At 53.0% G+C, this 26850-nt stretch overlaps 2 protein-coding genes across 5 annotated transcripts; one reads left to right on the top strand and one right to left on the bottom strand.

Moving 5' to 3' along the window:
• Positions 1-442: 442 nt before the first annotated feature.
• Positions 443-26845, bottom strand: Oplah (5-oxoprolinase, ATP-hydrolysing). 4 transcript variants are annotated; one of them, XM_087183556.1, is made up of 27 exons: positions 26735-26845; positions 9635-9858; positions 9370-9561; positions 8802-8901; positions 8598-8721; positions 8296-8491; positions 8052-8217; positions 7818-7956; positions 7667-7734; positions 7262-7527; positions 6998-7110; positions 6718-6888; positions 6373-6510; positions 6146-6284; positions 5895-6007; positions 5541-5692; positions 4646-4806; positions 4464-4565; positions 4204-4378; positions 2541-2725; positions 2291-2437; positions 2049-2183; positions 1775-1924; positions 1511-1668; positions 1283-1443; positions 1036-1133; positions 443-635 (listed from the first exon to the last, which is right to left on the bottom strand). In XM_087183556.1, exons 2-27 carry the CDS (start codon positions 9803-9805, stop codon positions 489-491), a joined length of 3867 nt encoding a protein of 1288 aa, XP_087039682.1. In that variant the 5' UTR covers positions 9806-9858; positions 26735-26845; the 3' UTR covers positions 443-488. The 4 variants fall into 4 exon arrangements, with proteins under 4 accessions (XP_087039682.1, XP_087039681.1, XP_087039683.1 ...); XM_087183555.1 differs by lacking the exon at positions 26735-26845 and adding an exon at positions 23740-23874; XM_087183557.1 differs by lacking the exon at positions 26735-26845 and adding an exon at positions 13713-14023.
• On the top strand, positions 23991-25921 carry Exosc4 (exosome component 4). The gene is made up of 3 exons (XM_004837766.4): positions 23991-24161; positions 25196-25402; positions 25515-25921. Exons 1-3 carry the CDS (start codon positions 23991-23993, stop codon positions 25872-25874), a joined length of 738 nt encoding a protein of 245 aa, XP_004837823.1. The 3' UTR covers positions 25875-25921.
• Positions 26846-26850: the final 5 nt, after the last annotated feature.

Raw genomic sequence — 26850 nt, 5'->3', positions numbered from 1 at the left:
CCTGGGTACTGTGCCTGGTGGGAGCCTGGAGATGACTCTTCTGAAGCTCCTGCTAATTCCACCCTCCTCAGCCCCTAACAGGGTGGATCTCAAACATATCCAAGTTCCAGGAGATGGTGCAGAGGTGAGTGGAGTTCTAGGAGCCAAAGAGCAAGAGATGCCCTGGCTCCCTGCTCCCCCAGGACCATGAAGCAAGAGAAAGGTCACTACCTTGACCAGGCAGGAGCCTAGCTAAGGTCAGGGGCTGGTGCCTGAACTACATCACATACTGGAAGTGCCAGCACTCAGAGTGGCTAAGCTTGCCAGCCTTGGGACCTCCTCTCAGCTTGACTCCTGCCCTAGGAGGTGGAACAGAGGATGCTCAGTACCGTCCTGGTGGGGCTCATGGACCACTCGGTGTCCTCCTGACCCTGGCACACAGACCACAGTGCAGAGGCAGCCATACCCAAGAACTGGGAGACCTAAGGAAATCTTTATTGTGGAGGCCTTCACACAGTCTCCTGGGCCCGGCGGTACTCATAGACACTGCCACGTTCAGGGAAGGCCGGGAACTGTGCAGGCGAGCCAGGTGGTGGGGCAGGGTCTTCTGGGTCCCCATAGCCCCCACCACCAGGGGTGTGAAGGCAGAACACATCCTGTAGAAGAGAGGTACAAGTTCGGAGTAGGCATGGCCCTGCCCCAGCCAAAGCAGTATCTGCCCCTCTGGACCTCAGAAGCCTAGGGAGCAGCCCTCTTTTTTTTGTTGTTCTTTTGTTTTTTTTTGTTTTTTGGTATGGGGGATCAAACTCAGGTCCTTGTGCTTGCGAGGCAGGCGGCGAAACCACTGAGCTAAATCCCCGGCCCTGGGGCAGCCCTCTTAAACATCAGAGCCTGCTAGGTGCAGTCACACATTCTGGGAGACTGAGGTGGGAGGATCAGAGCAAGTTTGAGCAACTTAGTGACTTAGTGAGAACCAGTCTCAAAACAAACAGCTGGGGAATATAACTCAGTACAAAGGCTGAAGAAGGGAGGGGAAACAGCAGCCGACTCCCTTACCCCAGGGTACACAGTCACCGATGTCTTCCCGCCCAGATTCACTGTGCGGCCATCCTTTCGGATCAGCAGGTTTAGGCCACTGGCACCCGGCTGACCCCCTGCAGCAAGAGGCAAGATGAAAGGGTGTCCTGGGAGAAATGGAGTGGGGTTGGGATTCAGGGGGGCCAGGGAGGGTGGGCTCAGCAAGGTCGAGCTTGGGACCCAGCTTGGGACAGCAACAGAGAGGGAGAAGCTAGGAGCCACCCACCATGGAGACCATAGGGCCTGAATGCACGGCGCTCAGTCAGCACAGACAGCAGGGCCTCCTCACGAAAAAGGAGCTCGCGGACTACACCATCACCACCCCGGAAGCGGCCTCGACCCCCAGAGTCCGGCCTCAGCTCAAACCGCCGCAGGATGACAGGGTACCTACACAGATGGGCTCAGCTCAGCCAAGTGAATCCCTGCCCAGTTGCCCACCCCTCACTCTGCTCACCGGCTCTCCAGGATCTCAGGGTCAGTAATGCGCGTGTTGGTCATGTGGCTATGCACACCACTGCGCCCATGCCAGCCAGGTCCTGCACCCGCGCCTCCAGCCACTGTCTCATAGTAGCCCATGTGGGCATTGCCCAGGGTCACGTTATTCATGCAGCCCTGGCAAGGAAGTAGTCACTGCCCTTGGGTGGAGTGGGGCATGCACTCCCTGTGCCATCAGCCAGTCTAGCAGCCCCAGGGTTACATCCAACCCACCTTGCTGTACCTGGGAGGCTGCACAGGCCCCAAAGGCCCCCAAAATGACATCCACCACACGCTGTGACGTAAGAACATTGCCACCCACTACCGCGGCCTCTGGGGATGGGTCCAGGATGGAGCCTCTAGGAATCACCACACGCACAGGAGCCAGGCAGCCCTGTGTGCAGGTGGGTGGGGGCCAGGCACAGTTAGAACTGGATCTCTCTTGGGTTCTAGCCCTTGAAAAACTGGTCTCCACCCACTCTTAGTCAGCCTCCCACACACACTACATCCCTACAAACCTGGTTGAGTGGGATATCACGGCCCACAAGACAACGCAAGCAGTAGATAAGGGCTGACAGTGTTATGGCCCGTGGGGCATTGAGGTTGCCAAACACCTCAGGCCCAGTGCCACTGAAGTCAAACACAGCACTGCCCTGCAAGGCAGAGGGGCAGCAGAGGGGAGAGCTCAGCTCAGCAGTCCTGTAGCCAGCAAGGCCCCATATGCCAGACAGGCCCTCCCTGCCTCTCCAACAGGCCTGACCTGACTCAGGTTGATCTGCACACGGAGGCAGATGGGGGAGCCATCGTCCATGTGGTCCTCCGAAGACACCTCCAGAGGCAAGCCCTGGGCCTGCCGGGAGGTCCCAAAGGCCCGTAGCATATCACGGACTGCCAGCTCAGCGTTTTCCTGGCAAGGAGAGGGATCAGCTGCAGCTATGCCACTTTCAGGGTGCCCCAGCTGTCTTGAGATAGGCTCAGCGCTGTCCCCATGCACCTGTTCCCAAGCCCACCTGAATATGGCCCATGTAGGCCTGCACCACGTCCAGACCGTACTGCCCGATGAGCTCTCCCACCAGCTGGATGCCTTTCTGGTTGGCTGCCACCTGGGCACGGAGATCGGATAGGTTGTCATGCAGGTTCCTAGTTCCGCTACAGCCAGAGATCTTGCCTGGTGCCCGCAAGGCCTCTGTCACCGCTGGATGGACAAAGTCATCACTGAGCCACCCTCCATATCCTGGGCCACCTGTTCCATAGCCATTGCAGGCCCCTGGGCACTGGAAGCCCCCCATGTTGGCCTTCCACGGGCTCCCCACCTCCCCTAATGACTTAGTGGCCTGAACATTTCCACCCTTCTGCTATGTCTTCTCCTTCCCATTGCCCAGCATCCCAGGTAACCCTGGGCAGGCAGCTTTGCCAATGACCTCACTAAAGCTGGAGGTGTCTGGAGGGCCACAGGTTTATCCCTCAACAAATTCCCCTCCTCCTTCATCCCTCCTTCCTTCTCTAGGCCTCTCTTCCCTCTCCCAGGAGAAAAATCACTTCCCTGACATCTTCCACTCGCCCTGCCCTCAGTCACTGCTACCACTGGCCTTCAAATGAGTATCAGGCATCTGCCTGTGCCCCACCCCCACACTGCAGGATTCCCAGATCTGGATGAGGTTCCCCTTCCACTCTGGCAAGCAGTGCAGGTTTGGCCCAGGAACCGCTCTGCACCTAGGGAAAACTGTCTCCCTTCCAGTCTGGGTCATGGTCCTCTGAGCTCTCCAAGCCACTGTGACCCCTGCTCCACACTTGCACTGTCCCTCTGTGATCTACAGCCCTGTCCCAGTTCCCGGTGACCAAGGCCGATCTTTTTGTGTTCACTGCAACCAGAGTGGCCTGTGGTTTTTTTACTCCCACCTCTTCCCTGCCCTCATCACCTCCCCTCACTCTGGGACACCTCTCTGGGCTCCCACATTTGTGACCTCAGCTCAGTCCTGCCTTTTCCTTCCCGCAGCTGCTCTGTGCAAGCTTGGTGCAGGGCCTCTATCCCCTGGCTGTCCAAACTTGATCCTTTCACTGCCTTCAAACCCCATCAAACACTGACCTTGAGTTCCCAAACAGTTCCCTCCCCCTTCTACCTAGCTTGATGTTCAGCATCATTTAGGGCAACTCCAGCTGCCACATCAGACAACTCCTCCCTGGCTTCCAGTTCACTCTGGGACCCCCATCCTCTACAGGTGGATGTGCAGGTAACAGCACTGCAAGTCCCAGTGAAAGTCCTTCATTGCTCTGCTGCCCGGGGACTCAGACCCAGGTATAGGCTCAGAAGGGTCTAAGGACCTGCAGCTCCTTACCCCTGGCACTGCTCTCTGCAGCCCTCAGACCCCAGTGTGGACTGTAGCAATCACCCACCTTGAAACATGCCCTTCTCCCTCTAACACTCTGCCCTTTGGGTGTCCTGCCCAAGTATCCCACTAAACCAAATCCCAGAAGGACTTCCTGCTCCCAAAATTATAAGTTCTAGTCATCTCAGAGATGATGTACAACTCCCCAGAGGGGTTACCACTTGTCTCCCCCGAGCCTCAGGGCAGGCCAGGGCTGGACTGTATCCTAGAGTCAGCCCAGTCTGTTACCAACAGCAATGATCCATCCCATCCTGCTAATCCCCACCATGGTCCCACTCCTGCTCACCCTCTTCTTGGAAGACACCTCCCTGGACCAGCTTGAATGACAGAAAGACAGCACCTTCCTGTTGCAGTGTGGTAGAGTGGGGGGGCATGGAGCCTGGTGTAATGCCCCCAATGTCTGCGTGGTGGCCTCGGCTGGCCACATAGAACACAGGCCGTGTCTGACATAGCCAAAACACCTAGCAAGTGGAAACCAACGGTCAGCTGTGTCAGCTGTCTTCTCCCCCCCGCCCCACCAAAAAGTACCCAGGTAGCACCCCTCACCGGTGTGATGACAGTCAGGTCTGGAAGATGGCTGCCCCCTGCGCTGGGGTGGTTGCTGAGTAGCACATCACCAGGGTGGAGGTCAGCCCCCAAATGCTTGATCTGAAACCAGGAGATATGTACAGCAGGGGGAGGGGGAGCAGGGGCAAGGGCAAGCTGAAGATGGGGGAGGGGCACTGCACCTGAAACTGCACAGTCTCCTGCATGGCTCCCAGGTGAACAGGGATGTGGGGGGCATTGGAGACCAGCCCCCCATCAGGCCCGAAGAGGGCACAGGAGAAGTCAAGGCGTTCTTTGATGTTGGTAGAAATGGCTGTGCGCTGCAGGATGCGGCCCATCTGTTCTGGGGGCACAGAGTAACCAGGTACTCGGTGATTCCACCACACAGCCCCAGAAAAGGGAAGAACAAGACCCACATGGCCTCCCAGCAGTTTTCCCATGTCCAGCAGAAGACTAGGGTGGCAGAAGACCCATCCTGGCAGTGAAGCTACAGCCAATGAGTCTTGGCCTCTTGTGGAGGACACCAGCTTCCTTTCTAGCCTGCCTGCAGCCCCTAACCAGAAGCTGGGATCTCCCCTCCACCCCCTACCCTGCCTGGCACAGTGATAACCTAGTTCCTAGGCACAGACACTGACCCCCCCAAAAGCACCTGGCCTGGGCTGAGGATTTAGCTCAGTGGTTCCACCGCCTGCCTCACAAGCACAAGGACCTGAGTGTGATCCCCAGTACCAAAAAAAAAAAAGTGTTAGATCTACAAAAGCACCTGGCCTGACTCTGCACAGATGGATTCATTACATTGACCTGTTTTCTGTCCCTAGATATCTATAGATCACATGAGGGCTCCTATCCTATCTGAAACCTGCTGTTGCAGCAGGTAGTGCTACCCCAAGGCCACCGTGTCACCAGCAGGAATCCTTCCCTTCCCCTTGGTCACACTTCCCCTTGACATACGCCTCCCAGCCCACCACATGTGACAAGAGCCAATGCTATCAGCTGCCTCATGTGTGCCTACCCTGTCCAGTATGCAGAGCCTTACAAGCAGCTGGGTCTGTGGGGAACACAGCAATGGCCACTCACCAGCAATGCTCATGAAGCGGTGTGAGAAGATGGACAGCTGGATGGGGTCAAGCTTGGTGCCCACTGTGCTGGGGGCCTCAGCCCCCACAGAGATGCGGATATCCCCTGTCTCAATCACCTCTGCCTGGCAAGCCGGCTCCACAAGGATGGTACTAGGGGTGAGCAGTACAAGGGAGCTGCAAGGAGCCAGAACAGACCCCTTCCAAGGATCCCACACCCCTGAGCCAGGGAATACCCCAACAATAGGACCCATGAATACCTCAGGCCCCTTGCAGCCTTAAGCCAGAGAACCCCCCACAAGAGATCCCACAGTTCACCTCTCCAAGGCTCCAACCAAGCCAACCCTCAGCCCACCTGTTGCTGTCAATGATGAGGCAGGGGCCCTGAAGCTGGTGCCCATAGCTCAACTCTCCTAGTAGGTACACAGGTGTCTCCTGGTAACCCCCCTCAAAGTAGCACTGGGTCACCTGCAGAGGGTGTGAGGTAAACCAGACTTCTAGATCTAGCATCTTCCCTGTGACCCCTCAAGAGTGCTTGGCCTCCCCTTCTAGACTTGACTTCATGTCCCACAGAGGTAAATGACCAGCACACACCAGTCCACCAACCTTGTCCAACCGTGGAGGACCAGTCTGGGCTTTGGGAGTATCTTCCAGCTGAAGACCACTTCTGCCAGTGCCTCTTACCCGCACGTTGTCAACCACCACAGGCCGCTCAGGGATGACAAAGCCAAACTCTCTCATGTACCTATAACTCCCCCACCCAAGGGAGCCATCAGGGCAAGGCAGCCAGACTTGCAGGCACCCACCAGGCTACCAGGATGAGGCTCATGTACCTCTCCACAAAGGCTGCCCCAAAGTCACCAGCCCGAGGTGAGTGGGCTGTGGCTGGATGCTGATGAGCAGAAACCATCAGGGCACAGTCAGTGCCCTGGTAGCGCAGGTGCAGGAAGCTCTCAGTGCTGATCTGGGACCTGCAGCGGGCAAGTAGAGGCACTCAACCAGTGCCCCTTAGAATACCTGTCCTGCTTTCTCAGGTGCTTGGAGTCCAGAGATCCTTCTTGCCCACTGCCCTTAAGGGCCCAGGAAACTTTCCATCCGGAAGGTTGTTGGGCAGTAAACCTGCCAAGGCTGTGGTAGGGATAATGAGAGCCCTTTGCCCAGCAGCCCCAGGAACCTACCTGGGGAAGCCCTGGCCCTGCAGGGCATCCACACACTGTTCTTCTAGGTGACTCAGCCTCTGGTCCAGCTCCACAAAGGTCTCAGGTGCATAAGGCAGGGAGCAGGGCTCCTGTGCCTCATGCACCACATCCGCCAGGGCCAGCCCCAGTGCTGACAGCAGCCCACTGTGCCTGAGGAGACAAGGAGGATAGGGTAGCACAGCAGTGAGGGAGTATCTCCCAAAGCCAGCTCCCAGGTTCAGGGTACAGGCCCACCAGTGTATCCCATGCCCAGACCCACCTGTGAATGTGCACAGTGTCCATGCCCAGGGCTCGGGCAATGGCGCAAGCATGCTGCCCACCAGCTCCCCCGAAGCAGGCCAGCACATGGGCTGAGGGATCATGGCCTCGTGCCTGGGAATCCAGGAGGGATCAGTGACCTCTCCTACTCCACTGGTCCAGCCCCCTGTCTCTCACCCTTGCTGGGCCAACTGAGTGGGAGGTATGGGGGAAGGGTAGGGCTAGGCTGGGATAGGCAAGCAAGGATGACTAAAAGTGGGCATACCTGTGTGAGAGCACGGATGGGCCGGCACATGGCCTCATTGGCCACACGGACAAATCCCATGGCCACCTCCTCCAGGCTCAGCGGGGAGGCCGGGCAGGGCCCGTTGGTCAGAAAGCTGTTGACCTCAGTGGCCACAGCCTCCAGGGCCTTTCTGGAGGCCTCAGAAGACAGTGGCTGGTCCTCTCCCGGCCCAAAAATACAGGGGAAGGAGGCAGGTAGCAGGCGACCCAGGACCAGATTAGCATCTGTCACTGTCACAGGTCCCCCTAGAAGGTGGGCACAGTTTGAGGACGGACTGGAGGCAGGGGGCCAGGAGTGGGCAACAGAGATGGGGCTGAAGGGGTGAGGTGGGCCTGGGGCAGTGTACAGAGGGCAAAGCCCACAGGGGTAGATGTGAGCTCTTACCTTTGCGGTAGCAGGCAGGGCCCGGATGGGCACCTGCTGACTCGGGCCCAACCAGAAAGAGGCCAGACCTTGAGAAATAGAGGACTGCAATTGGAAACAGAGCAGGAGGAAGAGCTGGGGGTCTTAGCTAGGCGAGGGGATAAGAGCTGACCTGAAGAAAAGGCGTGAACCCCCACCAGCTGCCACTGTGTTAATGTCCAGCTGGGGGGCCTGGAAAGTGACACCAGCTGTGCTGGCCTCAAAGACATGCTCAAATTCCCCAGCATAGCGGCTCACATCTGTGGACGTGCCTGGAGCAGGATGGAATGCTGGGAGTTACCCAAAGACCCACACACCCAGCTTTCCTCAGCTGAGCCTCCCCCAGACCCCTATCCAGCCTTTATACCTCCCATGTCAAAGCCAATGACAGGCTTATGACCCTCTAGCTGGTAGGTGGTGGCTGAGTAGCCAACCACACCTCCCGCAGGTCCAGAAAGCACAGCTCGGGAGCCACTGAAAGCATCCATGGGTGCCAAGCCTCCATCAGAGCGCATGAAGAGCACCTGTACATCCTGTGATGGGGCAGATAGACAATGAGGCACTGGGAAGGCGCAGGGCCAGTGTTGGAATGAAGGGTTCAGGAGCCTCACCTTCAGATGGCCCTGGAAGCCACGGCGGAAGCCCTGAATGTAGCGTTGGATGGTGGGAGTAAGGTAGGCATCCGCGCAGGCTGTGTGCCCCCGAGGAACAATGCGCACCATTGGCATGGTTTCCGAGGACAGGGACACATGTGTGAAGCCCAGCTCCCGAGCCAGCATGCCCACCTGCTGCTCATGCTGGGCCCACCTACAACAAGAACCCAGTGGCACTGCACCTCCCACCAAGGCCCTGTGCACCCACTACCACCATTCCAGGCCCACAGCCCTCTACCCACAGCATGATCCCCACTCACGTGTAGGAGTGCATGAGCACCACAGCCAGGCTCCGGATGCCACGGGACAGAAGTCCTTCCAGCTTCCCACGCAGGGACCCCAGGTCCACAGGCTGTTGCACCTCCAGCAGGTCCCCTGTGCGGCCTGCAAGAGCCCATGGCCCTGTCAAAGGTTGCCAAGATCTGCCCACCCCCAGATCCCTCTGCCAAGGGCAGCAACCATACCTTTGACAGGTGACCCAGCACTTGGCTTGCCACGGTATAGCACCACACGCTCCTCCACCTCCAGTACCTCCTCATACAGCATCTCTGGCATGGACACAGCCTGGGGGCAGGCAGAGGCTCAGGGAAACACAGGCCTGAGGGTCCTTTCAGGGTCCTGTGTAGGTGAGGCAGTGCAGGCAAGGGAATATGTCCCAACAAGCCAGCAGTCAGGCCCAGGAGACAGTCAGACATGTCCAGCAATGACCACCCAGGGGCAGCATCTGAGTGGAGTATGGTGCTGCCTCCACACAGGCAGCTTCTTCTGGACCCAACATGGGAGTGGGTTCCACACCTAACCCTAAATAGGGCTGACAGAGTCCAGGACAGCGCATGGTATTGGCAGGACAGGGCACCAGGAGCCTACTCGGAGGGTTAGAAGACACAAAATCCAACTGGCAGTGACCGGAAACTCTTGTCCACTAGTGAGGACTTGACCCATCAATAAGCCTACCAATTCCCCTCGAGTCACAGCAACCCTGGGGGTATAAGCCACACACTCCCAGCACCCCGATGCTATGGGAGTGCTCACCAGGTCAAAGAGGTCTGAGCGAGCCTGGGTGCCAATGTGCAGCAGGTCTCGGAAACCACGTGTCACCAGCAGGGCCATCCGTTCCCCTTGTCGCTCCAGCAGGGCGTTAGTGGCCACAGTGGTACCCATTCGGATGCTGGCAATGGGACTGGTATCCAGTGGCTGGTCCCGGGGCAACAGAATGGCCCTTTCCTAGAGATCACATGGTCAGAATCAGGCCTCAAGTCAGGGTCCCTGCCAGACCTGCTCCTCTGCTCAGCCCCACCTGTTCCAGGATGCGGCGGATACCCTCTGTTGGAGCATCTGCATAGTTGGCAGGGTCCTCCGAGAGCAGCTTCAACACTCGCACACGCCCTCCTGGGCACTGGGCAAAGACATCCGTGAAGGTGCCGCCACGGTCAATGGCAAAATGGAAGCGTCCCTCCGGGCTACCCATGATGGTGTGGCTGGCGCCCAGCAGTGGCCCTTCAACTGGTAGCCCTGGGAAAACTAGACAGAAGAGGCTGTCAGCAGGAGGCCTGGCATCACGCCTGGGTGAGGCTGATCACCAAGCAGAGGCTCCACTTGGGCCTAGGCACAGCTAGAGTTATAGGAGCCAATTCCCAAGGTGGCTGAGCCCAGCTGGCCAGCCCAGCACCCCCCATAGCCCCACCCCCAGGTTTTAGGGTTCTGGCTGGGGCTGAAAGCCAACACCTGAAGCAGAGAAAAAGGTGCGACTGGACCCTGGAGCTCTTGGGTGGGGGAGCCAGTTCTTTTGGCATAAAGAGTACCTGAGGGGAGTCCTGCTTCTGGCTTCCCTCAGCCTTTCCTACCTGGGCCTTGCCAGCCCTCGGGACCAGGCAGAGTCTGTGCGACAAAGGGGTGGAGAGGGGCCAAGGCTCCTGGAGTTCAGCCTGGGGAGGAGTGGGGAAGGTGTTGTCGCAAAGGGCAGGACCACTGCGCAGGGCCCACCTTGCCAGACTGCTCTAGGTCGCTCCGTCTGCTCCTGCCTGCCCTGCCCCCACCCCAGGGAGGAGCCTGCCAAGCCCGTCCCACTGGACCGCCCAGTGCACCAGGCCCAAGCGATTGGTTGGTTGCATAAGTCCAAAGTCCGGGCCTGACCAGGCACCTCCTGCTCGCCAGCCAGGAGCAACCCTGGGACTGCAAAACTGAGAGGCCGATCGGGGCTCAAGGGCACCTTGGCTCTGGGAGTGCACTTCCCAGTGTGCTTGACTGCCAACCTCCTCTTGCCCTGGGGCCAGGGAAGCTACACCCCACCCCACCCCCCACCCCCGCACCTTCAAGAAACAATAGCCCCTACGAGCTCCAGACTGTGCCCTGAAGCGGGAGAACTGGGGTGAGTGGAAGCAGCTGAGGAAAGAGGGGGACAACTCAAGGAGCTGAGGTGTTTCCACCTCCCCCAGGGTAAGACGCCCCACCCCACACACCTGTTGCTGATGTCCCCTTCACCCAGGACAGAGGCTAGCACCTTAAGGACAAGGTAATTTCCCCAGGGTGAGGGACAGGAAGGTGGACAGAGGTGGCTCCCAGGCAAAGACTCCAGGTGAGGATGTCCAGAAGAGGTTTCTGATATAATTGACTCTTTGCTGTTATTCCATGGGGATTATGCCCCAGGAAAACAAGTCCTCCCGGAATGGGCTGCCTAACCCTCTTGCTGCACCAGTGCTAGTGTCCCTAGGCTTGCTGTTAGTGCAGAAGTTTTACACTTTTAGGCTTTCAAACCTTAAGAATTCTCACAGGCCCTTCTTTTGTTCCTATTTACCCAGAAACAGGCAGATCCACAACCCCTCCCAGTGAGTGATACTTTATATAATCTCAATGTAAGCCACCACAAAATATATATGTATATCCTGTTAGATTTAGTATTCACAATATGTATTCTGTTATGTCCTCTCTGTTAGCCTTGAAAATGTATCTGGTTAGTCTCAATGTTCACAATATATATCCTGTTGTGTTATGCTATGTGAATATGCTGTTCCTAAAGAAAGCCCCAACCTCCAGACATTTACTTTATAGCTCATCCCAAGCCCACCCCAACCTAAACTAGCTCCACTGGGCCAGCCAGTCAAATAATGCTTTCCTCTATCTCTTTTGAGTGGGTTTGTCTTTCTTGGTCCAGATTTCCTACAATACTGTGACACCATCAAGGGAGTCTCTTACTTGCTGGGGGATCTGCAGGGAGGGCAGAGGCTGCACCTGAAATCAGCTCTAGGCGGAGCCCTGGGATGTGAGCCACTTGGACACTGGAGGGGAGGAGCTGGGTCTCTGGACAACAGGGGCAGGTGGGACACTCAGCTGTTGCAAGGTAGCCCCAAAGGAGCAGCTGTTGGGACTTGAGTGGTCAGCTGAGCCCACCAGCCTCACCCAGTGTGCCAGCCTGAGGCAAGCAGGCTCAGACAAACCACAGCCCACCTCTTCCATGGTCCAAGTTGCCTTCTGGAAGCCTAGGTGTCCTCTTCCATGCAACAGGAGATTAGAGGACAGGTAAAGAGAGAGAGGGTTCAGAAGGAACTGGACCCAGTGCCTGGTCCAAGTTGCCACAAGAAAGATGCACAAGATCTGACTCAGCAACCTGTGGCATCTGACCCTACCTCATGCCCTCATGCCTGGTGGCTCCCTTTGGCTACTGCTATCCCCTGTTCCCTCCCCAGGTCTTTTCACCGGGTCCCCCTACTCTCCAGCCGTTCTTGGGCCAAGCAAGGTGGACTCTAGCCCACCCACAGTCAGGTACTGGGCCAAGCAGCAGGCACACAGGACCACTTCCTTATGAATAGGTAGCTGGCCACTTCTAGATGATCACCCACCAAGAGGCAATGCCCCTCACCAGCCTCCCTACTGCTTTGGCACCCTTGTTGCTGGCTGGGGCCAGAACCATCACAGTGCAGCCAGGATGCAGAGGTCCATGCTACAGCCCTGAGCAGCCGTGGGAAGCAGCTGTGATCAGCACCCCACTTCAATCCAGTACCCCCAGAACAGGCCTCATAGCTTTCCACTCAACCCTGGTGGCTGCCTACCCTCTCATTCCCACCCAACCCCAACACAGCCTCCCCTCAGTCCATGACTATTCAGAAGAGAGTTACTCAACCCCATCCATAGCCACTGCCACCTGCTGCCCTGTACTCACCCAAGCTGCCTGCTATGCCCTTACCCCAAGAACTCTCTCATTGCGCACAGGTGTTACCTCAGCCCCACCCCATCTCTGTTTTTACCCCAGGGGTTAGCTCCTGTCAGCTCACAAATACATCCTCCAAGGGCCCTGTCCCCACAAGGCCCTCCAGCAGCATGCAGCTGCTCTGCTGCCCCCAAAGATGCCTCTCAAGATCTCCAACTCCCTGTTCCACTTACCTCCCAGACTTCTCCTGTCCCCTCTCCCCCAGAAATGCTCTAAGACAGACTGACAAAGGCCTAACACCTCAGTGTTTGGTCCCCTCTGGTAGCACCCAAGCTCCTACCTGCTCCCCACTCCCACCTCCTGGAAGCATCTTGCCACCTGCCCTACTTTGCCACCTTGCCACCTGCTGGCATGCCTGGTGGTTCCCTCCTGGTTTCATCCTCCTTCTTGGTAATGTCACACAGTCCCACAGCAGTGATAAAAGACAGTGCCAGGCCTTATAGGACCCACTTACCTGCCCATTTGAGTCTCCCCTTTGCCTGGCCAGATCCTTGCCAAAACACAGCATCCATTCCCTCAAGACCCTGGGGTTGCCTCCAAGTATGCCCTTTTCAGGAGTGGCTCCCCTTTCCAGCACTGGAGCCAAAGTAACAAGCGGCCCTCACACCCCTTTCTCATTTGGCACATGCCAAACTGCTGGAAGTCTTGTTACTTCTATTTTCAAGTTATATATATACAGAGTCTGACCATGTTCACAGCCCTACCCTGGCCAAGCCTCTGTCCTTTCTAGGACAGAGTGGGGCTGTTTTCTCCCCTCACCAATTTGGGGAGCCCAGAGAGTACAAGATGAGGCGACAAGAGTCTGCCCTCAGATCCCTTTGGCCTGCAGGGCCCTCCTGGTCCCTTCTGCATCAGAAAGAGTGAAGGATTAAGTTCCTGAAGTCTCCAGAATGCTGGCCTTACAGCAAACCTGCTGCCACCTCAGGACCTTTGCATTGATGACCGGCCAGGAAAGCTGTCCCCCTTCTTGGTATCTCACTTTGCTCCAGCTCTGATCAGATGTCATTTTTAAGAGATGTCACCTCTTCCCTACTTAGTGTACTTCCTAAAAGAGCCCCCACTCCACCTTTTCCTTGGCCTTGCTTCATACCCTCCACCTACTACCAGTGCACAAGTCACACTCCGAGTGGCAAGGGCTTTTGCCTGGTTTCTGAGCCGTGCTATTACTCACCTCTCTCAGCATCCTTGAATTTGATTGTTCTGCGCCTGAGCATCCGGGGACTGGCAGTCACCTCAGCCAAGAAGCCCAGGCTGCTGCCCCTACTCCTAAGGACCAGCTTTAGCTCCTGGTTCTCTTGGATGAGCTGCACCAGCCACCATAGCTCCTCATTCTCCTGTGCCAGCTGCTGGCTCTCCTGCCACAGGCCCTCATAGCTGCTGAGGAGGGACATGCCCAGCAGCAAGGCATGCAGCAGGCTGGCAGCTGGCAGCTAGCCAGGGACAGCAGACCCCACCATTGTGAGGTCAGCAGCTAGCAAAGCCCTGACATTCCGCAGCCAGCCATCCCAACAGTCTGAAGCAGAATTAGGCTGATCTCTAACTTCTGGTCCTGAGCCTCTAATCAACAGTAGTGCCCAGCCTCACTCCAGGCTGCTGGCTCCCTCCAGAAAGCCCCTCCTGGAAAATGGGAGTTTCTTTGTCCCAGCTAGGCCTGAGTGTGTCACTAGGGGAGGAGTGTGGATTCAGGCATTTCCCCCAACCCATCCACCTGGCCGCCCACTGGCCACATGGAGCCTGTTGGCCTCCATGCCAACACAAATTGAGACCACTGTGCACGGTCCCTGGGCCATCACAGTTGTGTGGCCCCAGGAGTCAGGGAAGGTGGACACTAGAGCTGAACCACAGGTAGAGATGTTTTTGGTCCAGTGACACAGGACAGTAGAAACCAAGGCAGGTCAGTGTCCAAGCCTGGCTGAGCCAAGGGACACATCAAGAGAGATGTGGGAGGGCCCAGCAGTGCTGATGTTGCCACAAGGATGCAGGGTGGCCCTGGCATGGTGGCACATGCCTATAATCCAGCACTCAGGAAGCTTGCTGCAAGTTCAGGGCCAGCCTGGGCTACATAGTGAGTACAAGGCCAGCCTGAACTACACAATGAGACTGTCAAAAAAAAAAAAAAAGATGCAGGGTGATATGCATCATGACAATGTCATATGGAGGACGTAGCAAGTGGGCAGGTGCCCTGGAGGAGACACACCACTCAGGCCACAATGAAAGAAGTGGGGAGGAAGGCAGCAGGGAGTCCCTCCAAGGCTGAACACCTGGGCATGAGGCCAGGAAGCGCCTCCCCATGGATGACAATGGTTTGCATTTTAGGTCTTTTAGGAGGGGGGTACTGGGGATTGAACTTGGGACTTTGTGTTTTTGAGGCAGGCAGCGGAACCACTGAGCTAAATCCTCGGCTTTTTAGGTCCCCCACCACCACCGGCCTTATTTATTCTTTTTTCTTTTTCTTCCAGTACTGGGGATCGAACTCAGGACCTTGCACTTGCGAGGCAGGCACAGCACCACTGAGCTAAATCTCCGGCCCAGCCCCATTTATTTGTGAGACAGGGTCTTACTCAGTTGCCAAGGTGGCTGGGCTTCAGCTTGCAATCCTCCTGCCTCAGCCTACCAGAGTATGGGTACAGGAGATCTTCTTTTATCCAACCTGTTTTTCAGGTGTGGTGGTAGGGACTGAAATTGTCTTGCTTTGTAGCCCAGACTGGCCTCAAACTTGTAATCCTCTTGCCTCAACCTCCAAGTGCTGGGATCACAGGTACGTGCCATGACAGCTGGCTCCAATCTATTAGAGGGATAATTCTGTGCACTCAGTTTTATTTTCGTGTCCTTATGTTTCCTGAGTAATTATCACTTATTTCACATCATCATTTCCTTATGTGCTTGCTTGGTAAGTGGAGTTTCCACTTGTTAATTTATGGGTTTTCTTGGGGTTTCTGTGTCCCTTCTGGAGGACAGGAAAGCCAAGCAAGGAGTCCTCACTGTGATGACCAGGAGTGGGTAGGCATTGATAAGTGTCATGCTGCAAGTTTGGGTATTATTGCTCTCATGGAAATACAGTGATGATGATTTCAATAATTCCTATAATTAGGAAATAACCCCAATCCCAAGGAATGCAGAGTATTTTGCCCTAAAAGAATGACAGGCTCAGTGAGTCAGCCTCCACATCAGACCTGACAGCCAGAAGTAGGTGAATTCCAAGAAGGCCCTCAAGGCTTCTCAAGCACACACACATACTCTTCCTACCCGCCCAGGATTGTGACGCTAATGGACTTTACCCCCAGGGTTAGTTTAGGTTATTGCCACAGCCAAGGGATAACCGGTGGGCCTGACCTCATCCAGTGAGCCCTCCAGAGAACATGTCTCTTCATGCCCAGGAGCATCAAGACAAGATAAACTCCCTCCAAGAGAGCTGCTCCTCTACTGGTGATGTCACAAGGTGAGGACAGGGCTGCCTCTAAGAGCTGAGATGCTACAACCAAAACACTGAAATCCTTGTCTTCAACAAGAAATCCTTGAGAGGGACCAGAGAAAGTGACTGATCACTTGTAAGAGAACCCCAGGAATATTATTAGCACCTGACTGCTCCAAAGAAAGAGTAGAAAGCAGACGATACCAGTATGACACACTCAATGCAAGAAAAAGATGTCAATTTTTCCACATTCAGGAAAACTATCTCTTTTTTTAATTAAAAAAAAATTATTTTAGCCAAGCATGGTGACACACGCCTGTAATCCCAGCACTCAGGAGGCTGAGGCAGGAGGATCACTGAGAGTTTGAAGGCAGCCTGGGATAGTGAATTCAAAGCCAGCCCAAACTACATATTGAGATGCTGTCTCAAACCAGCCCCCCAAATTATTTTATTTCTTAGAGATGAAGTCATGCTATGTTGACTAGGTTGACACTCAAAACTCTTGGGCTACAGCAGTGCTTCTTGCCTTAGTCTCCTGAGTGGCTGGCACTAGAAGCAGGTACCACCATACCTTGCTCTAAAATGAAACCATGGTGTTAGGAATCTACCACTCAGCCACAGCCATAGCGCCCACCCCCATAAAACTATATTTTGAAAATAAAGACAGTCCAAGATAAACAAAGACAGAAAACTTGTTGTTAGTGTACTCACCTTATAAGAGATTTATAAAGAGTTCTTGCCTGGTGTGGTGGCACATGCCTATAAACCCAGCACTCTATGAGAGACTGGATCAGGAGGATCACAAGTTCAAGCCCAGCCTGGACAACTTAGCAAGACTCTGTCTCAAAAAAAACCTGGGGCCAGGGATTTAGCTCAGTGGTTCCACCGCCTGCCTTGCAAGCCCAAGGTCCTGAGTTTGATCCCCAGTACCAAAAAAAAAAAAAAACCTGGATTGGGGATGTAGCTCAGTGTGAAGGCCCTGGGTTCAATCCCAATACCACCCACCCACCCACCCACCCGCGCGCGCGTGCACGGGGTGGGGGGGGTCACAGTTGAAATCTTTAAGCTAAAAGGAAGTAATATCAGTCAATAATTCAATTGGAAATTTTTTGGTGCGTACCACTGTATGTGGTACGCACCAAGGCAAGTTAGAGTGCCTCAGGACCTAGCTGCAGAGTTGCAATGCAGCACCAAGTGCAGCTTTTGCAGGGCAACATCTGGGCTTCAGACCTAAGATGGAAACTTGAGGTAGACACACTTGAATCTCACATCACAAACTTACTTGAGTCTACCCTGCTGCCAGAATCTGCTCCTCCCTGCTTGCCGGAGATGGGCAGTGACCTCTGCTGGGGGACAAATGCCACCAATACCACTATCACCCTTCCTGCACTTGCTCCCCTGCTTCAGCAGGTGGAGCCAGTGTCCCACCTTTGGACTGTGAACCAGCTTTGGTGGGAGAAGTGATAGTAGGCCAGCGGTGGTGCCCCTGAAAGCCACAGCGAGGGCAAGACCCCAAAGAAGCTGACCCTCTTGCTCAGGGTGCTGACCAAAAGGCATATAGCAAAGCAAGAAGGATCTATGAAAGACCTATACAAGTCAAGCATTTATACAAGTCTTGGTCCCTCCTCTGCCCCAGTGGTGGGCAGTTTCTACACTAGGAGGGACAAGCTGAGGGACAAGGCCTACTATCCTGCAATCCTACCTGGAGCCCAGTGGCTTTATCAGGAAGGTGAAGGTGGAGAGGCACAGCCCTGAAGGCACCAGGAGACAACAGAAACCTTCGTGAGGAGCCCTCAGGACCTGAATTGACAGCCACAAGGGAAAGGGCAGAAGAGCTTGAGTTTAATAGTCAGATCCAGCACAGGAGAAAGGCCCCTACAGGTACCACAGCAGCATGCTGAGGTTCTTGGGAAAAGCCACATCTCTATTCAAGAGCCTGAAGATAATTTGGCTTTGGCTGACTAGAACCATGACTATGAAGAAATGGAATGTGGGCCAGGGATTTAGCTTAGTGGTTCCACTGCCTGCCCCGCAAGCACAAGGACCTGAGTTCGATCCTCGGTACCAAAAAAAAAAAAAAGAAAAAGAAATGGAATGTTACATATTGAGAGCTAAAGTTACTTTGGCCTATCTTTAGTCCCTTTTAATAGCCATTTACTACTAACATAGATAGTGCAATTAGAGACTATGGGACCACCCCCCGTCCACTCACTAGAACCTGATGGGCACCCTTAATCCTAGCATCACACCATGAATCAACCCCAACATCACATCCTTAATCCCAGCACCACACACCCTAGATCCATCCATCTCCAAAAAGCTCCACCTATGATTGCATGAGGCTTTTAGGAGACATCTAGACACAAGCCATTACACTCTTTATTTTTTTTATCCTACCTCAAAACCTGCAGATTTTTTCATCTTGCTGTAGCCCACCTACCTAGTAATACCACAAATATGTTGATTTATGACTTTCTTTAGTTCTGTGATTTCTCCTATGGTAGAACATCTCATTCAGGGTAACCTGAATCTGTTCCTGGCCCATGGTCACTCATATTTCCTTTAAGACAGAGTCATTACTATAAGTCAACACATCTGTCCTTGAGCAAAAAGATTTTCAATTTGAGTTCAGTCTGTGCAACTTAGTGACTCAGCAAAACTCTGCCTCAAAATAAATAATAAAAAGGGCTGGGGAAGTAGCTCAATGCAAAGGCCCTGGTTTCGATCCCCAATACTGCAAAAGAAAGAAAAAAAAGAATGACAGAAATTTAGTTTCCTACATTTCTGGAGGCTCAAAATCAAAGCTGAGTCAATGCTAAAAAAATAAAAATTTTTTTTTAAAAAAAAGCTGAGTCAATGTGACTAAAGGGTTTTTTTGTTTGTTTTTAGCAGAACACTTCCTTCTGGAGGTTCCAAGGAGAAACCATAACCTGGTCCTCCAGCTTTTGGGGTGCCCGCACTCCTTAGCTTGTGGATCCACCTGTCCAACCTCTGTCTCTCTAGAATTATATGCCCTTCTCTTCTACAGTCAAATTCCCCTCTGCTTTCCTCTTATATGTGTACTTGTGGGTGGGTATGATGGTATACATCTGTAACTCCAGCACTTGGGAGGCTGAGGAAAGAGGATCATGAGTTTGAGATCAGCCTGGGCTACGTAGAAAGTATGAAGCCAGCTTGAACTATATAGTGAGACCCTAACTCAAAAACAGAATGCTTGTAGCCAGGCATGGTGGCACACACATGTGACCCCAGCACCCAGGAGGCTGAGGCAGGAGGATGCCCTCAAGTTTGAGGCTAGCCTAGGCTACATAGTGAGTTCAAAGATAGTTTGAACTACATAGTGAGACCCTGTCAAAAATAAAAGTTTGTGATTATATTTAGCATCCACCAGGATAACCAAGGATACCTCCCCTCCCTATCTCATGATCTATAACTTAATCAACTGTAAAGTTCCTTTTGGCAAATAACATGACAGTCACAGGCTTCAGGAGTTTGAATCTGGACATCATTCAGCCAAACACCGACTACACATGGGGCAGATTGGACCACACTCCCATCATACAGAGAGCCCTGGCAAAAGATGGGAGCCTCATTGGCTTGGGAGCTTAAACACAATCTTTGGCCAACCTGTGTCCTAACACTGAACTATGCTCACCCAGGTGCAACTTCTAGGAAGACAGAAACTAGGTCTGAAATCAAGCAGTGACATCAGAAGCCACATATTGGAGGGAGAGGGAGACTAGACTTCACAAGGCTGGTCCAGACGGCCACAAACTGAGCCCAAGGAGGACGGGCTATTCATAATGCAGAGTTGCTATGAGCTATTATCTAGCCAGGTGTCGTGGTACATCTTGGGGCAAGAGGATGGCGAGTTTGAGTTCACCCTGGGGAACTTAGCACCTTAATGAAACCCTGTCTCAAAAAATAAAAAGGGCTGGGGATTTAGCTCAGTGGTTCTGGCGCCTGCCTCACAAGCCCAAGGTCCCGAGTTTGATCCCTGGTACCAAAGCCTGGGGAACTTAGCACCTTAATGAAACCCTGTCTCAAAAAATAAAAAGGTGGCCGGGGATTTAGCGCAGTGGTTCCGCTGCCTGCCTTGCAAGCGCAAGGACCCGAGTTCAATCCCTGGTACCAAAAAAAAAAAAAAAAGGGCTGGGGATTTAGCTCAGTGATTCTGGCACCTGCCTCGCAAGCCCAAGGTCCTGAGTTTGATCCCCAGTACCAAAAAAAAATAAAAATAAAAAAATAAATAAAAAATAAAAAGGGGCCAGGGATTTAGCTCAGAGGTTTCATCACCTGCCGCGCAAGCACAAGGACCCCAAGTTCGATCCCCAGTACCAAAATAAATAAATAAATACATAAATACATACATACATACATACATACATAAAAAGGGCTGGGAGTGTAGGTCAGTGTAAATGCCCTGGATTCAATCCCTAGTACTGGAAAAAAGTATCTAAAATATCCAGTTTTCAACCAAAAATAATAAAACATGAAAGGAGACTATGTGACTCTTGTACAGGAAAAAGGACAGGCAAGAGTAACTGTCTTTGGGGAGGGGCAGATTTTGGACTTAGCAAAGATGTCAAAGATATGCTTATGCAGGGGCCATGAACAGAGTGACATGGTGGCAGGGATGGACTGTAACCTGATTAATGGTCCTTCCCAGGTTTTCTTCATGTCACCTGACTGCATACAGAACATACACAAGCCGGGCATGGTGACATACATCTATAATCCCAGCATTCTGGGAGGCTGAGGCAGGTGGATAGCAAGTTCAAAGCCAGCCTGGGTAATTTACTTACTTAAAGAGACCCTGTCTTGAAATAAAAGTTAAAAAGGGGGAGGAGACTGGGAATGTAGCTCAGTGTGAAAGCCCAGGGTTCAATCCCTGGTACCACAAAAAGAGGGTAGGGCGGGGGCACTGGAGATGTAGCTCAGTGCAAGCTCAGTTTAATTCTCAATACAGTACCACAAAAGAGAAAAAAGAAAACCCAAAGGCCCCTAAAATCATATGATTTGTACGAAAGAAGTTTGATAGAAGCTTCCTCAAATTTAAAGTCCTAAAATTTTACGGGATATTCCTAGCACTAAGGAGGCTGAGGCAGCAGAATCCTGAGCTCAAGGGCATCCTGAGGTTCATAGCAAGTCACTTCTAGGGCAACCTGTGCTAACTATATAGTGAGACACTGCCTCAAAGAAAAAAAATTTACAGGATATTACCTGAAGGAGCTGTTGCATAAAAGCAACTTATCTAAGCTATAATAAAAATAAATTTTGATCAAACATGTTAGGAAGATAAATTACCTTCTGTAGATAGTAACATCAAAAAAACACTGTCATCTGGGCTGGGGATTTAGCTCAGTGGTTTCGCCACCTGCTGTGCAAGCCCAAGGACCAGAGTTTGATCTCCGGTACCAAAAAAAAAACATTGTCATCTTCAGAGGGTATTAGAGTATGCCTCCAAAAAAATGCAGGGAAACATGTTGGAATTAATTATATGTTAGGCAGTTAACTAACAGTATATTGGTTTTCTATATTTGTTATGTTTATGGTATTTTCCAACTTTTGAAAGTTTTGTTATGTTAGGACATATTTTCCTACTGTAGTCATTTAATTCTGGATATATAATTTTGTTTTCCTTCTACTTCCTTCCAGAACAGAATTAATACAGCAGGCCTGAGACTGCTTTCCTTCAAAAGGCAAGTCTACAGAGGTGGCTGGGGTCTGGGAACATGGTTTTGGAATGATTCCCATTACCTGGTAATAGTAGCACACAGTGTCTAAATTATTTGTGTAAATAAATGTGGCTTGTGCTGAATACTTCTTTTCCTTCTGGGAGTCAGGAATCTGGGTACCTACAAGAGGGTGCCTGTGCAGGTTGTATGCCATAAAAAACCTAGACAAGGAGTCTCCATGGTCTTCCCTGGTAGACAGCACCACACCTATGCTACTTTTGTCCTAAGTCCCCAGGCAGAGGTTCTGGAAGTTTGCATTTGATTATCTTTGGACTTCACCCCATGAACCTTTTCCTTTGGCATATTTTTTTGTTTTGTTTTTGGTACCAAGGATTGAACTCCAGACCTTGTGCTTTCGAGTTAGGCACAGTGCCACTGAGCTACATCCCTGGCCCTGGCATATTTTTATTTATATCCTTTCTTAGTAACAAGTCTTAGCCATGAGTGCCTATATCCTGAGTTCTATCAAGTCCTCCCAGCTAATCACTGAATCCAAGAGTGGGCTTGGCATTCCTAAGGCAGCCTCCAAATTTATATAAGCTTTAGACCCCCAAAACCTGGGACCACTCATTATGTACCCTATAGCTAGAATATGGAGTCAGGGGAGTTCAGGCCCTGGCCCTGAACTCAAGCTGTTGCCATGTGCTGGGGTAGAAGACATTTTCCCCAGCAGAAATAGCAAGGATTCCACTGAACTGGAAGCAGCAACTGCCACTGGCTCACTTTAAGATTCCTTAGGCTGAAGACCAACATTATCCTGATTATTCTGAGCTGTTAAGGCCCATGCCATACAATGGGGGCAGTGGACCTACAGGATTGCCCAGAGCATCTTAGTAGTATAAGCACATATGGTAAAGACTCAACCGACAGGACAACCTCAACCCATAAGAACAGGCACAGCCAGTGCAGGGGTCAGGGTGCCTACTGGCAGAGAATGGTGACCCATCATGGCTTGAACGAGCTGCAGCAGTAGGGCTGTGGCTTGCTCACAATTCTTGTGCTCAGCTTAAGGAGATCACAACCACTGTGGAAGGGTCACCATGACTGCTGGTCTTAGGCCCCCTATAGCAGACTGTATGGCCCACCCCACACCAGCATGCCCAGCCCACCTGCCCTTCTTAAAACATAAAGATGACACACTTCTCATTGAGGAATGAGGTCTGTCCCTTCCCCCTAATCCTGGGCAGACCTTTGTGACTGCCTTGACCCACAGGGTCGGGCAGGAATGACACTGTGACTCTGAGGCTGTACATTCACTGTACTGTACACCCTGGGAACTCAGCTGCCACACTTCAAGGAAGCCAGGTCACATAGAGAAGCCGAATGCAGGTGTGTGATACCCTCAGACAGTCCTGCCAACAGCCAGTAACAACCACCAAAGATGTAAGGAAGCTTTCAAATGGCTGCAGCCCCAGCCACCATGTTCAAGCTACCTAGGTGAGCCTAAGCAAACCCAGAATTTTGAAAGATAGTAAGAAAATAATTTTCATTATTTAAAGCAACTGAGGTTAGAAAGCAAGAGATAAAAGGACACACCGTGGGTGACTGCCTCATTGATTATACCCAAAGCAGGCTGTAAGCACTGCAAGCTGTAAAGAATTAACCTCACAATTGGCTTGTTTTAAGAACCAAGTCCAGCTGAAGCCTATGTGCTGAGGTTAGTGACTCCCACCCAAATCCCGTCCCCAAAGTTAAAACCTTCTTTACTAAAAAGACAAAACACGCCTGTAATCCCAGCACTCGGGAAGTTGAAGCAGGAGGATTGCCGCGAGTTAGTGACCAACCTGGACTACAAAGAAAGTTCAAAGCTAGTCTAAACTACAAAGGGAGAACCTGCCTCAAAAAAAAAAAAAAAAAAAAAAGCCTCAACTTGGGTGAAATATACCCTGAGGCCGTCTCCTCCCCACGGTAGCTGGGGCCAAGGAGAAGTCCAGCGACGCGTGCACAAGAGCTGCGCAGAGATGCGACCCCGAGACTATGAGGCGGGAGGACCTCCACCTTCCCTCCCAGAGCCCGGATGTAGGAAGCGGGGCCGCGGAAGCCCTTACATTTGAAGGACCAGGGCTGCAGGGATTAGGAGTTCCTTGGAACACCCGAAGGTTGGCAGGGCGGCAGGAAACCGTACATTCGAGCGGCCTGGAGCCGCCAGGAACCATAGCTACCCGGAACCAGAAGGCCGGAACGCCGGAAAATGTCGTTCCGGGACCGGAAGGAACCACGCCGCCAGAGACCGTAGATCTGACCCACTGGGGCTGTCGGGAGCCTACTTCTCTGGAAGGCAGAGAGCGGGACTAGCGGCATGGCGGGCCTGGAACTTCTGTCGGACCAAGGCTACCGGGTGGACGGGCGGCGTGCTGGGGAGCTGCGCAAGATCCAGGCGCGGATGGGGGTGTTCGCGCAGGCCGACGGCTCGGCATACATCGAGCAGGGCAACACCAAGGCTCTGGCCGTGGTCTATGGGCCGCACGAGGCGAGTGTGGGGCGAGTCTCCGATTACGGAGCTGAAGCTCAGGGCCGAGTAAACGCCAAGGTCTTCACAGAGCACCTCATGGTGGGCCGTGCACTCCTCTCTGCGATTCCTCAACGTGCCAGGCTCTGCCACTCGCTCCCTCACCTCTCTACACCCCTGTCACGGTCGGGATGACGTGCAGTCCACTACAACGCGCTTCCTTGCCTTTCTGCACCTACCACCTCAAACATCAGTTTTACTTTCTCATCCTTTGTCTTCTCCCTTGGAACATAAATTTCCGGAGAACTGGGCTTTTAAATAAAACCATCTGCCTTAATTGAATATACAGTGTTTATTCAACACTAGCAAGGCCCAGCCAACGCAGAAATTTAAAAAATGTTTGCTTAGTGCATTGGGAGCCCAGCTCTTTAAAAGGTGGAAGAAACCAGGAGTGGTGTGGCTCGCCTGTAATTCCAGCAGGCTGAGGCAGGAGGATCGCTTGGAGTTCGAGGCTAGCCTGGTCTACATTGTGAGTTCAAGGCCAGCCTGAACTACACATCGAGACGCTGTCTCAACAAAACAAAACAAAAGGCCATTGGTAGAAACAACCATGGGATTTCTGCAGAGCAAAACGACTGTTGGTGGGGCAGGGGATAATTACAAATGAGATTTTAGAGTTTTCAGGGAAGTGAGGACCCAGGACTTTGTAGACCAGAGAAAGGATTTAGAATTTTTAATTTACACATAATGGGAAGCCGTTGAAAGGTAAGTAGAATGTGAGCATGGAGGTGAGGCAGAATCAGACTTGATGTTTGTGAACACACCAGATAGAGAATGAGTTGGGAGGAAATGGAGCAAGCGTGAAAAGGGGCATGCACAACAGAGGTGATGGTGACTCAGACTGGCAAACGACCTCCCCTGAGTATTTTGGAGATAAAGTAGCTGCCCTTGTCTGAGACACTGGAGGGAGAAGAGAAAGGGAGCTTGAGCCACAGAGAACTAAGGAATATGAGCTGGGAGAAGTAGGCCTGGTTTATTTGTCCTTTCTCTTCCAGATTCGGGGATCCCGGTCTCGAGCCCTGCCTGACCGTGCCCTGGTGAACTGTCAGTATAGTTCAGCAACCTTCAGCACAGGTGAGCGCAAACGACGGCCACATGGGGACCGGAAGTCCTGTGAGATGGGCCTTCAACTACGCCAGACCTTTGAGGCAGCCATTCTCACACAGCTGCACCCACGCTCCCAGATTGACATCTATGTGCAGGTAAACCAGCTACAGCCCTCAACGAGGGAGGGAAGGGGATTGAAGAGTATCAGGACAGCTGGAGTGCTAGAGGGTGAGAAAGCAGTCTGATAGATTTATGGGGTCTCTGCAGGTTCTACAGGCAGATGGTGGGACATACGCAGCTTGTGTGAATGCAGCCACACTGGCAGTGCTGGATGCTGGGATACCCATGCGGGACTTTGTGTGTGCGTGCTCAGCTGGCTTTGTGGACGGCACAGCCCTGGCAGACCTCAGCCATGTGGAAGAAGCAGCTGGTGGTCCCCAGCTGGCACTGGCCCTGCTGCCAGCCTCAGGCCAGATCGCACTACTTGAGATGGATGCCCGGCTGCATGAGGACCACCTAGAGTGTGTGCTAGAAGCTGCTGCCCAGGCTGCCCGAGATGTGCATACACTGCTGGACCGTGTGGTCCGACAGCATGTGCATGAAGCCTCTATCTTGCTGGGGGACTAAGCACCTGGCCACCCATGTCCAGAATAAAGCCCTGTTCCTCTGCTCAACACCTCTCACTGTACAGTGCTTCCAGAACAGAGTCCAGCACAGCAAGGCCTGGTGCTATCTCCTGGGCATGACTGGTGTGCTGCCTGCTCACGTGAACTACACACCTCTTTGTACCCTCAGGATTCAAACTCTGGAAAGTAAAACAGAGGAGGGGAGTGAGGTGAGGGTGTCCCTGGGAGGAAAGAGCAGCCTGGACCATGAAGGGAAAGATCCACATCCTCAGAGTAGCCTGCCATGCTTACCTCAGCAGAAGGCCTGAGGCAGAACTTGGCTGGCTGTGAGTACCCACCACAAAGACACAGAATGATAGGGTGGACTAATTCCCTTCGTCCCCTAGGAGCCCCCTAGGCCTTTTCTGCTTTAAAACTACAACAGACCCGTTCTCACCTGGTCATTGCCTCAGTTTGGACCTTCCCCTGGCCCACCATGCACCCTCTTAAGCAAATCCCTCTTCACTACCTCCTGCCTTCAGATGTGCCTGAGCCCTGACCTGGACAAGAATATACTCCTCGATTTCTGCTCCACACACCCTAGCTGTACTGAAGCTGAAGCTCATTTTGACCCACAATTCGATATGCAGCTTCCCTACAGGGTCTTACGTCTGACCCTGATGACCCTGGTTCTGAGCCCAGAATCCAGATGACTCTACTAGGTCGCACCCACTGTTCTTGGTGGCTGTCATCCATAAAAATGATCTTCCAATGCTTGAGCCTCACTTCACAGGAGGCCCTTCTGTCCCCACACTACAGTCATTCATTCATAAGGCCTACGGGCGGGCATCTGTGGCCACCCCCGGCTCTCCACCCACCTACCCCGTACTTGTCTGAGACCTTCCTGGCGCGGGCTCTGCTTTCTTCTGACGTAATCGGTACGATCCTCTCCTAGGCATCTCCCAATGGACTGGGAAACCCAAACCCCAGTCCCGCCC

This window comes from Heterocephalus glaber, unplaced genomic scaffold, assembly GCF_053883595.1.
Source record: "Heterocephalus glaber isolate CG9 unplaced genomic scaffold, H.glaber_assembly_v1.0 deba00000281, whole genome shotgun sequence".
Classification (NCBI taxonomy): domain Eukaryota; kingdom Metazoa; phylum Chordata; class Mammalia; order Rodentia; family Bathyergidae; genus Heterocephalus; species Heterocephalus glaber.
Note: the sequence above shows the minus strand (reverse complement) of the source record. Positions and strands in the feature narration are given on the sequence as shown.